At 36.7% G+C, this 13,077-nt stretch overlaps 1 protein-coding gene across 1 annotated transcript in view; it reads left to right on the top strand.

Moving 5' to 3' along the window:
* Positions 1-2,292: 2,292 nt before the first annotated feature.
* The window catches only part of syt14a (synaptotagmin XIVa), a gene marked incomplete at its 5' end in the record, with an annotated part of 24,905 nt that continues 14,120 nt past the window's right edge, over positions 2,293-13,077 (top strand). The window contains 2 exons of the mRNA XM_037694525.1: positions 2,293-2,347; positions 8,573-8,725. Of these exons, the coding sequence (XP_037550453.1) occupies positions 2,293-2,347; positions 8,573-8,725 (208 nt within the window). The remainder of the gene's footprint in view (positions 2,348-8,572; positions 8,726-13,077) is intronic.

The following is a 13,077-nucleotide window of genomic DNA, read 5'->3' as shown; positions in this document are numbered from 1 at the left end:
TATATATATATATATATATATAATATGAATTATTAACTATTATATAAATATATTTAAATGTATTATGATCAGGGACAAGAAAACAATGTTAAATATGTGAACAATTACAGCATTGTTCAGTATTCCAGCTAAAGGATCATTTACACATTTGGACTGTAGTCTTTTTAAAACAGAAAAAAAGTTAAATGTCTAAAACTGTTGGATTTATTGCTTGATTATAAAAATTTTAAAGTCCCTCTAGAGGAGCTACTTTTGTCCAAGAGTAGTTTATTTGGACCGCTTCATGTTAAACCTTTAAAATATAAAAAATGTACAAAACAGGATTATACTTTTAGCTAAAACCAGAGTTTTGACAACCTCCCGTGGTTCTAGTTTGAACCAGCGTAGAAATAAAATGATAGTGTTGCTCTTTAGATTCTCATCTTGACGTGTGATCGACTGAAGTTTTTAACATCTGGACACATAAAAAGGAGTGGATGTTTGTTAGAATGACTGATTATTGGCATCTTCTTACAATTTTATGTTTTTCTCAGTTTTTTGTTTTTCTGTCTCCGGTATTTATAATTCACAGTTTAATCATCAGTCGACTCTTGACACGTGACCAGTCAGGCAGTTTGGGGATAAAATCACCAAAAATAAAAACGCTGATCATCTCAGATAATTTTCATTTTTCACCAAACAAGTTTTAATTCAATAATTTCTGTGGCGTTAAGCAATTTGTCTCAGTAGAATATTAAAAATAAAAAGGTGACGTTTGATTAAGAGGTCTTAGTTTGATTTCCTGGAGAAAGCTTTTTTTTTTTTTTTTTTTTTTCTCATGAAGTTTCTTATGAACCATTAGCAGAATCAACATTTTCCACGATTGTGGAATACAGGACCAGAAAAGTGTTTATTAAAACTGGATCGTGTAGTACAGCTGCAGAGTGGGAAGAAAGCTGTATTTGCTACATGAATTTACAGCTCAGCTGTTCGGTAAGCTGACTAATCTTTGACGCGCTATGAATCCTCCAGCAGCTAATGGGCTTAGCTTCTGCTTTACTCCATCGTGGCTTTTAAAAAGACGCCACAGACATGTTTCATGGACAGCCACATTTAGTTTTAACTCTGACTGCTTTAATTAAGAGATCGTAGGATTCTAGTTCAAAAGACTGCTGACAAGAAATGAGCCTTAATTTGTATTTTTTTTTGTTGACGGCAGGATAAAAAGCTCACCTCTGTCACATCTCTGTTTTGATTAAAGTGTCTTTGAGTGACCGACCTGCATGTTTTATGCGTTTTAGTCTTATTGAGCATGTTGAGCTTTTTCAGATAATTTTTAAATTGTTCATTTCCATGAATTTATTTTTGTTCAAAATTCAAATAAGGGCCTCTGTGCCACCATGGTTGGGTTTTTGCAGCCTGGTCTCAGGACAGTTTGAGCCTCTGGGTGTGTGAGCTCCACCTGCAGTCAGAGCTCAGAGAAGTGTGAGTAATCGCTCTGAATTACAGTCTGGAGGCCCGGCTGCTGCAGAACACCAGCCTGAGCTCAGGCTGAAAATATATTGTGATTTTGCACAAAAACTTTAACAGAATTACAGCATAAGAATCAACTAAAGTTAGTTATAGTTCTAATATAAGCATGTTAATGCACAGAATGCTATTTTATATATTATCTCTTCTTTTTACAGTCTGATGAGCTTATCTTGGCTACGCAATTAGTCAAGACTAACTAAGTTCAGTCAGGTCCTCTGGACGGATTCTTCTTGTTGAAACGTTGCATCTTTTATTCAAAAGACTGTGTCAGTGTCGATGGACAGTCTTTTGGATAAAAGACAACACGTTTCAGCAAGAAGAATCCACCATACATAGCTGGCAGCAACGGAGGCGGGGCCTCCATATAAATAAAGAACTCTTCCATCCCAGGTGCTGCTCTTTCTTGATTCATGTATTGTTCACCTTGTTACTGAATGTTCAAACATCCATTTATCTAATACAGTAGCTGTAGTTTGTTATTTGATGCCTTAAAAAAATACACTATGCTTGCATGCAGATGTGCAGGCAGAGCTAGAGACTCACAGATTGTGCAACAAGACCCACAGAAGACTGTTCCTTAGTTAAAGCTCTCTATTTTAAACTTAACCATCTTTTACACCCACAAGTGTCCCCATCCAGATTTTGTCGGTGTCCTCTGCCCGTCTTGTTTTTGTCCCTTTTAAATAGTTTGTGACTAATTGTGTTTTAAACGTGTTTCTGTATTGTCTTGTTTTGTCTCTGTTCCCTCCATCACACCTGGCTCATTGAAACTGCATTGTCTTTCCAGGTGGCGAACACCACTGTGGAGTTAATGAGCTGATCTGCGTCAGGAAAGGTAGGGCAGATCAGAGCTCTGGGAGGTTGACCTCTGACCCCTGCATCAAACCTCTCTCTCCCCACCTTCATCATTAGCATTCATCACCACCGCACTGTCCTGTTTAAACCCATCTTTGTTTTTCACGCATTAGGGTCGAATCACTGTCAAATGTGATTTATTTATTTTCTCGTTGTAAACCAGAGTGAATGAAGAGTTTAGGATCAAAATCTTTTTTTAATTAGGTGTAAAAAAAAAAAAAAATTCAACCCCGACTCTGAAAACATTGTGGGAAGGTGAAATTAACAGAAAATGAAATGATTGTCAAATTTCATAAACCTGTATTTTATTCACTATGGAACAAAGTAAACATCAAATGTTGAAACTAAGGGAATTTATTATTTATTGGAATTAAATAAGGTAATGTTGTGATTGATGGCAGCAATGAGTCTTTAAAAAGTTGGACCAGGAGCATCAAAAGGTCATAAATGTAAGTGGAATGATTAAGAAACAACTGGAGAAGCATTTAGTCAGTAACGGTATAAAAAGAGTATTTTAGAAGTAAAGATGGCCTGAGGTCCATCTGGTCTGAGAACAACTGTGTTTCAATTAGTGGAACAATTTCAGAATAATGTTCCCCAACAAAAGATTGGAAATACTTTAATTATCCCATCATCTTCCGCTCATAATATCCTCAGAATGTTTCAAGAATCCGTAGAAATCTCTGAGCTCAAAGGACGAGGCTAAAAGTCAATATTAGATGGTCGCGACCCTCAAACTCTCAGGGGCCCCCCTGCATTAAAAACAGGTCTGGTTCTGTTCTGGACATGACTTCATGGGTGCAGGAACATTTCCACAAATCGTTTTCTATAAATGCAGTTCACTGTGACGCCCACAAATGCTGCTTAAAGCTCTATTGTGCAAAGAGGAAGCTGTATGTGAACACCGTGCAGAACCACTGCCATCTCCGCTGGACCAAAGCTCAGTTAAAATGGACTGAAGCAAAGTGGAGAAGTGGAAACCTCAGGCGTCATGTCCTCCATACTAAAGAGGAGTGAGACCCTCCGGCCTGTAATCAGCTCACAGTTAAATAGCCTGCCTCTCTGATGGTATGGAGGTGCATTAATGCTTCTGACACGGGTAGCTGACACATCTGGAAAGGCTCCATTGATGCAAAAAAGTATATAGAACATCTGCTCCCATCCAGAAATAAAAATCAGTCAAAGACCCAGGACTGTTGAACAGTTTGAATCCTCCTTCAGGCCAGAATGGGATTCTCCCCAAAACCTCGAACTGGTGATGTTGTTTATTTATCAACTGGTCTCGTCAGGCCCTGGACGTTTACAGCCAGTTGTTCAAAGAAGAGGGGCTGCTTCACAGAGAGAAACATGGACCTAGAACAACTTTTATGAGATGTGTGTTTTTTACTCTAAACATTTGATATGTTTACTCTGTTCCATTGTGAATAAAATGTGGGTTTATGAGAATTGCAAATAATTTCTTTCTGCTTTAAATAACATTTTACACAACATCCCAACCTCTTCATATTAGGGGTTGCATGTGAACATGTTGAGTCATATTAGTAAAAGAGGAAGTTGATGGACTGTCCACTTGGCCTTCATCCAAATTCACATAAACTCTTTTACTCAAACAAAACACACAAGTAGGTGCTTCTAACACCAGCTGAGTGACCCGCTTGTGTAACTGTGTGCTCATTAATGTGAGTGTTTGTTTATCTGTGGTGTGTGTTTGTAGGTGGACAGATTTGTGGACACACAGGCGGTGTTGTGTTTCAGAGCATGGTGTGAGTGGGAGTGGGAGTGCTGAGAGTTCTTCTGGGTTGCCTGGGGAGTGCGTGGGCTTCTTCGCAGTTCTGAGGGGGTTTTCATCGTCGAACGTAGCAACCGTTTCCATGCACACAGAACTAAAAATGAACGCAAAGACGTGTCAGGATGGACGTTGTGCTCGACAGCAGAATATTTGTTACCATCGTCTGTTAGTTTTCCATGTGCAGCTGCTCAGCTGTTGTGGTCTGGACGTTTTCCAGTCAGGGGTCCTCCTGAAGATCCAAGCGCTGGTCAGGATTGTGTGATAGAGTCGGACAATGAGCGTCAATGCTGTCGCCGAAACTCATAAAAACAACCAAACTGTTTGAAAGCTCCTGTGGAGAGTTTCTGTTCTATTTTTTTTTTTTTTTTTAGTGAAGCACGCGTCAGAACAAAATCACCCTCAAACCAGGGATAGAGTTAAAGTTGAGCTTTTATTTGGAAAGGTAAAAGGCTGCATGGACAGCACAGTGGTGCAGTGATTACAGCGATCACCTCGCAGCCATAAAGTCACTGGTTTGCATAAAATGCAAACAAAAAAAGTTTGCTTATATTATATGTAATCATTGGAATATCATGAAGTCAAAATCTAAAAACACATCGGTCAGTTTGGATTAATTGTTTACAACTTCATTAATTTAACTTATTTTTAATTTAACACATTTTTATGAGTTTAAGAGGGAATATAACTCTTAAAGTGTAGTTTTGCAAACATGTTTCTTTCCTATTGAAATTGGGTATTTTGCAAAAATGTTCTGAGAACAATGAGAATTAGAAGCAAAGGCTTATCTTTAATTAAAAATAATAATAAAACTTTAAATATGTGAAGGTATCAGTTAATAATACAGATAATCCAGTAAGTCACAATAAATATCCAAAATATATTTTTAATTCTTTTGGTTCACGCAAATAATATGCAAGTAGCAAATCGATGCTTCATCATTTCGAAGTGGAATATTTATTAATTTACCATAAATAAAGTAAAACTCGCACAGACCTCCAAAATTTATTGATTATATTTGATTAAAATGGGAAACATGAAATATTATTTTCCTCTTTTTAAGAATTTAGTCTTTTCTTTTGTAATAAAATGTAAAAAGACTTATAAATGTTAGCAGTTTCTTTTGTGTGTGTGTGTGTACATGGTGATTTCAGAGTGAAATAATCTAGATTTTATATGTAACAACGCAGTTTGTAATCCAGTGCACGGTCACATTTGGACTGGGTAGTTTAGCTCCCAGTTACCAGGTCATTGGTCGAGTTTTCTACACAAAAACTGTTAAAATGGCTCATTTGTTTAATAAGAGCTGCTTAGTTAAAATAAAATCTGGTTTAGTGTTAGCTCACTGCTGCAAACTACTGTCAGCTAATGTAATAACAAGTTTAAACAATGAGTAACAAGTTGTTTTTACAATCTTAATGTTATTTATTACATCGTAAAGCACAGGTCCATCCTGGTACAGTTTGGTCAGCTTCTGTCTTAATGGTGTCTTGGGGAATGTCTCATTATCAATCCAACCACTGGCTCCAAAGGTTTGAACCAGTATTTGGTCAAACTAACCTAAACTGTGACCCAACAGCTTAAACTCAACAACTAGATTATGAAAATAACCCAGCATGTTTTAGTGTGTAATAATCTTTATTTTAATATTTAATGGTTTGCGGTTCTGAACCTTTCTTTTGATTGTGAAGGTTGCAGGTCTTGAGGGTTTCTGGACACCAGGAGGGCGCACCTCTGGATGGACCCAGAACGCTCTGGAGCGGTTATGTAGCCGAACGGGCTTGGGATGTTATTTATCAAGAAAAGTCTAAATAAAAGAAATAGGATCAGAAAATAAAAATCCTGTACAGATGTCGGCTACAGAAAGTCTTTTAAAGGGTTTTCTTTTTCTTTACATGGTCTGATTCCCACATTATTCGTTCTTTCTTCTTGTGTAACAAAGTCTGTTATTGACGGTACTTGCGGTGACTCATCGGTCAGTCCCACGCACTTCATCTAAAGGTTATTCTCAGTGTTTTAATGGCTTAATGCTGATTTGGTGAAATAAGTCAAATGGGGGAAATGAGACTAAAAGCACTTACATCAGCACTGGTACCGCAGTGTTTCCAGCAGCTTTAAAGACGAAGGATTCATTTTAAACTTTTATTTAATTAAGTAAAATGAAGAATTTTACTTTTAAAATCAAACAAACTGCTGTTGTTTTAGGTCTTAAAGTCAAAAGTAAAAAAGTGCTACTGAATTCTGGGAATCTTCTCCTGTTTTGAGTTATTTAGGGATTTATTCGGAGCAGAATTCCTCTAGTTCCATCTGGGCCGTGAATAATTTAGTCGGTACAGTGTGCACAGACAGAACGCCTCCTGCTCAAACACCAACATGTGACCAGACACGATGAGGTGACTGCAATAATCTGTAAAACCCCGACAACACGTTTTTACGAGCTGAAACATCCACGTAAGGTTCTTGTTCATCAATTTGTTCATTTAAGAGACTTCTTATTCATCCTCTGAGCCTGAAATCTGCTTCATTCATTCTTGACACAGAACATTTAATTACCCCCCAAAAAATAAAAAATAACCTGATCCGCTGCAGACAGCCAATTTTTTCAGTTATTTCCATTAACTATGACACGGAGGCATTGTGCTGAAACTCTACGTACCAGCAGGCATCTTTATCAGCACTGATTAGAAAACAAGATGGCTTCCAGACCAGATGAGCTCATTATGGTCCATTTGCACTGTAGCAGCTGACCCAAATGGGTTATCCGCAAAGCTTCATTCATAATAGAAACTTAGTTCAGCAGATATAATTTAAAGTGAATACAGAAAGTCCCCAAACTGCAGTAAAAATCTGTTACATTGCTCCGGTTTTTCCCTCTTAATTTCATCTTTTTGTCTTCGTTCAGACCTGGTGTTAAAGGGATATTTGGGACATGAGCAATTATTATCTTACCTGTTGTAGATAAGTCTTTGATCAACCCCAGTTTGGACAAAGATATTTTAATCTTAAAATGGTTTGAATCAAATTCACGTTATGCTGTTATTCTAACGGGAACATCATGGTGAACTTGCAAAACGTGCTCCAGGTGGCACTAGAAGCGCTACAGCTGGCTGCTACTGCCTCTTTGTTTAAAGAGAAAAAGTTTACACTGGATTAGCCGTTAGCTCATCACTCTGGTAGAAATCACTGTAAACTTCTTACTACTTCACTCTGTTTACACCACGTGATTTCTCATAATCAAAAGTTGAAATCAACGGAGAACCTGGCTGAGAATGGACATCTGGAACCAAGCAATGATTTCTGGTGAAATTTTAAAGTTTATCAGAGTTAAAATGTTCTTAATTATGCAATACAAATGCAACTGGTGATTTAATTAAATTATTTGTTGAGTGCAGCAGAGAGAACAGGAAAAAACAGCATCCTGATGCCTAGCAGCCTCCTCGTGACGAGGGCGTGTTCCCTTCACGGAGCTGCTGAAGGTCATACATGTGCACCGAGCGTGTACTTGTCACGGTTAAATCTACAAACCCTGTCTGCTTCTTTAATGACATTTACATCAGGACCAAAAGGAGACTGTTGATGTGTGGCTGTCCCTATTGAGTTTAATTAGATCTGATTGGTGATGCTGCACCTGCACTCGTTACCATAGAGACCAGCAGGTTGTATCTCCTCAGAGAACGGAGGAAGGTGGAACTGAGTTGTTCAAGTTAAAATGAGTGGGAAAAAAATCTACTATTGGCTAAACAAAAGCTAAAACCAGCAAAACATTTGTTATAAGCTAAAACTATCAAATAGTAGCGATAAGTTAAAACCAACAAAACAGTATCTATAAGCTAAACTTAGCAAAACCATAGCTATAAGTTAAAACCACCATAAATGGTAGCTATAAGCTAAATTTAGCAAATAGTAGATGTAAGTTAAACTTATCAAAACAGTAGCTGTTAGCTATAACCAGCAAAACAGTAGCTATAAGCTAAATTTAGCACAACAAAGTAGCTATAAGCTATTTCTAGCATTACAGAAGCTTAAAATGAATTAGGTACGCCGAAGAAAGTGCACCTCAGCATACTGTTAGAATTATTTGGTAAAAATAACAAAACTTAATAGTTTATAGCGACAAAGTTGTTGTTGTTGTTGTTGTTGTTGTTGTTGTTGTTGTTGTTGTTGTTGTAAAATATCAATAACATTTTAACAAATTGAACAATAAAAACTGAAAGCAGTTTGCTGGACAGGAAAGAAAAAAAACATTTTTAGCAGCTTTTATATTGTTTCATCTCGTTGTGTTAGCTTTTGATAAGCTAATTGTATCCAAAAAAATCAAATAGTTCTCATTTGTTTAGAGTTTAAAAAAGTGTAATATCCTATAATTTATTTCAGTTTATTGTTGTTGTGACGTCACTTCAATATTTTTCTGTGTCTCAGTTTCTCCAGAGGTGCTGGGCTTTTTGACAGCCATCGCGCTCTTCATCGTCCTCGTGACTCTTCTCTTCTGGTTCCTCAACAACAAGTTGGCCCTCGAGAACCCGGAGAGCCTTCAGTGCCTTGATGACTTCAGGAAAAACTCCGAGCTGCAAGGTGAGCCTGTGGCTCCACAACTCAGGGCTTGTTGGGTTCATGATGTGATTTTATGACGATTTTATGTTCAGTTCCAAGGTGGAACGTTTTTGGGAGCTGCCAGAACAAATAGGCTGAATATTTGTAATTGTGTTGCACTTTCAGAGTGTGCCCATTTTAACTTCTAACATCTTCTAACACTTCTGACAATAGAATTACATAAAAAGTGACATTCAACAAGCTGCTCTGTCATTTTGGAAAGGTAGAAGCACTTTGAGCAGCTGGCTTTATTCTGTAATTTTCCTCTGCTAAAATAAAACACTTTAATCAAAAGCTTTATGCAGCAAACAACCACATACTAAAAAACTCATTTATTGTTTCCCTGTTTTTGTTCTTGGTTTTTTTTATCCTAACTACGTATACATACTTGGAACTAATTTAGCTTTTTTTTAATCGAAACATTCAACTCATTCAGGAAATGGGAGCTGTGCCATTTATTTTTTACTTTTATATGTTTTAATATTTTTTTATTAATTTACTAATATTTGTCTCCCTTAGAAACACATTCAGACTTCTTCAGTTCCTTCAGAAATATTTTTCTTTTAATAAGCATCATCAGTGTGCCACTTTTATTATCTTTTCTTCTGCTTTTAACTTTTAGCTTGTAATTTACTTCTTTTAGCCAGTCTTTTGCTACATTTAAGTAGCTTTGTAATACTTGTAACTTTTTTTGCTACTTTTATCTTCTACTTAGTCTTTTCTTACTTTAACCTTTAGCTGTGCATATGATACTTTGAGCTATGTTTTTGCTACTTGAGCTTATAGCCATTGTTTTGCTATTTGTAGTTTTCCGCTAACCCTGAACTACATTTAGCTTTTAGTTAGCCTTTTACTACTTTTGCCTAGCTTTTTGCTATTTTTAATTTTAAGCTATGATTTTGGTACTTGAGCTACCCTTTTGCTCCTTTAGCTTTTAGCTATTCTTGATGCTATTACCTTGCATTTTGCTATTTTTATCTTGTAGCTATTGTTTTGGACATTTAGCTTTTCCCTAATCTTGTTTTAGGTTTAGCTTTTAGCTAGGTTTTTGCTACTTTTGCCTAGCATTGTAAAACTTCTACCTGTGTAGATTTATTTAGCAAGTTTTAGCTTCTACATAGCCTTTTGACATTTTTATTTAGAATTTTTATACATTTACCTTTTAAAAACCCTTATGCTACAATTAATTTATATCTGTTGTTTTGTTACTTTGTTTCCCTTCAGTTGTAGGTAGCTTTTTTGCTATTTTTAACTTTTAGCTAAATTTTTTATACTTATACCTGCACATTTGCTACTTTTAGTTAGCCATTTGCTTATTTTAGCTTCATACCTCTTCATCTTCTCTGCTTGGTGTTTAAACATCAGAAGCAGTTTGTGCTCAGAAGGTTTAACCTGAACACATTTTTCCTGAGACACGTTCTCGTCCTGACAGCCTACAGATGTTTACAGATGTGCGGTCGGACTGCAGAGTTGCAGAAGTGTAAAATATAATTTTACTGAGAAATGACTGATCACTAAGTCTTAAGTTTTATTGTCTATGTTTTCTGCAATTAAACTGTAAGCCGATAATATCCAGTCTGACAGTTTTATCAGTTTTCTTTCTTCAAAATTTAGACAAAAACATGTGGACTCATCTTTAATGTGAATCGTTTCAAAATGGAAAAGAAAGTGTTTTTATAAGTTGTTTTCTGTAAAGTATGTGCTTCATTTATTCTCCCAAAGGACAGAATATTTTAAACTATCTTATAGTGTTTTTTCCCTGATATTTTCTCTTTTTTCACTTAAGTGGAAATATTTTCCATGAAACAAAACCATTGTCTTGGTTTGTGCCAAAACTGCTTTATAAAAACAGAATATTTAAAAAATGCTTAATCTTTGTTTTGTTATGATTCACACCAGAACTAAACACTGTTTTTGACAGATGTTATGTGGAGAGATAAAAGCCAGGAGCTTGTTTTTGTGAAGTTCTGCTGCCCCCTGCTGTTAGAAACACGAAGCTGCAGATGCTTCACAGAAAGTGTTCAGACATCTAGAAAGTATTCAATGCTGCACTTTTTCCACATTTTGTTATGTCACAGCCTTATTCCAAATCGTATTAAATTAATCTCTTTCCACAAAATTCTACACACAATACCTCATTATGACAATGTGAAAAAAGATTTAAGATATTTGCAAATTTATTAAAAATAGAAAACTAAGAAATCACTACGTAAATATTCACAGGCTTTGCTCAATATTAATACTTTGTTGATCCACGTTTGGCAGCAATTACAGCCTCAAATATTTTTGAATATGATGCTTCAAGCTGAGCACACCTTTCAGTTTTGCCCATTCTTCTTTGCAATATTTTTCAGTCTCCATCAGGTTAGATGGGAGACGTCTGTGTACAGCCATTTTCAGATGACTCCAGAGATGTTCACTCAGATTCAAGTCTGGACTCTGGATTGTCCACTCCAGAACATTCACAGAGTAATCCTGAAGCCACTTCTTTGAGATCTTGACCATGTGCTTTGAGTCGTTGTCCTGCTGAAAAATTAACCATCACCTGAGTCTGAGGTCAAGAGTGCTCTGGAGCAGGTTTTCATCCAGGATGTCTCTGTACATTCATCTTTCCTTCTATCCCAACTAGTCTGCCAGTTTCTGCTGCTGAAAAACATCCCAGAGCATGATGCTGTCACCACCATGCTTCACTATAGGGATAGTAATTGCCCTGGTAATGAGCAGTGCCTGGTTTCCTCCAAACATGACACCTGGCATTCACACCACAAGAGTTCAATCTTTGTCTCATCAGACTAGAGAATTTTGTTTCTCGTGGTTTGAGAGTCCGTCAGGTGCCTTTTGGGAAACTCCAGACGGGCTGCCATGTGCCATTAGTAGTGGCTTTCATCTGGCAGAGATGGTTCTTCTGGAAGGTTCTCCTCTCTCCACAGAGGAACGCTAGAGCTATGACAGAGTGACCATCGGGTTAAGGCCCTTCTCCCTCCATCGCTCTGTTTAGACGGCCAGCTCTAGGAAGAGTCCTGGTGGTTCCAAACTTCTTCCATTTACAAACGATGGAGACCACTGCAGCAGAAGTTTGTCTCCTTCCCCAGACTTGTGCCTCAACACCACCCTGTCTCTGACGTCTACAGACAGTTCCTTTGACTTCATGCTCGGTGTTTGTGCTGACATGCACCGTCAACTGTGGGGCCTTATATAAACAGGCGTGTGCCTTTCCAAATCAAGTCCAATCAACTGAATTTACTTTGGTGGAATTTGATCTGTAGCAACATCTCAAGGATGATCAGTGGCAACAGTATGAGCTCGAGTTGGAACTTCATGGCAAAGGCTGTGAATACTCACGTAAATGCGAATTTGTAGTTTTCTATTTTTAATGAATTTGCAAAAATATATAAAAAATATTTTTTTTCACATTGTCACAATGGGGTATTGTGTGTAGAATTTTGAGGAAATAGATTAATTGACTATAATTTCAAATAAGGCTATGACATAAAATGTGGAAAAAGTGGCGTGCTATGAATACTTTCTGGATGCGCAGTACTTTTGTCATAAAATACAGCTGCTTTAAGTGAATGGCAGTATTTTTTTCATTTGTGGTTTACAATTCACTTTTTAGAACAAAGTATAAGTCATGCTCCCCTTGAAGCATTTCTCCTCCAGCAGATATATTTATGTAACCCTATAAATATTTTTTGTTGCATAACCAGGCATCGTGTTGCATAATCTGATTGTGAACGGAGCTCCATGACTGCATTATTACTGCGAGTTACGTTCATGAATCTTTCAAAAGAACTCACTTCATTTCCAAACTGCTTTTTACTGAATTTATGTTTCTTTGTTTTATGTCATTAATCCCACGTTTTCCACTGTTGGCATTGACCCAAGCAGTATTATTTAGGATGTCTTAAAGTGTGATATTTGTCAATTAAGCGTCGTCCTGTTGGCTTGTTAGAAACCTCAGGGGTTAAATACAGTTTGTCTAATAAATCTATGGCAGTCAGGAGTCTTGCATACCGGTGACAAAAATAACATCAAAAGCAATATGATATAAACAGGTTGTGTTGTTTAGATGAATAATTTAAAAAGTTGGATTTTATTCAGTTCCCTTTTTCCTAAAAAGACACGCTTAATGAATATTTTAAAGACGTGTGACAGGTGAACACAACGAGTCAGAATTAATTTTGACAAACCTTCGCTCTGCAGATCTGAACCACTCACAAATAGAGATATTTTCAGGCAGAAACAAAGTGACAGCTTTTTTTTTTTTTTTTTTAAAAAACTAAATTCCTGCAAAAAAAAAAAAAAAAAAAAAAAAAAAAAAAAAAAAAAAAAAA

This window comes from Nematolebias whitei, chromosome 21 (genome assembly GCF_014905685.2).
Source record: "Nematolebias whitei isolate Nwh7 chromosome 21, NemWhi1, whole genome shotgun sequence".
Taxonomy (NCBI): Eukaryota; Metazoa; Chordata; class Actinopteri; order Cyprinodontiformes; family Rivulidae; genus Nematolebias; species Nematolebias whitei.
Note: the sequence above shows the minus strand (reverse complement) of the source record. Positions and strands in the feature narration are given on the sequence as shown.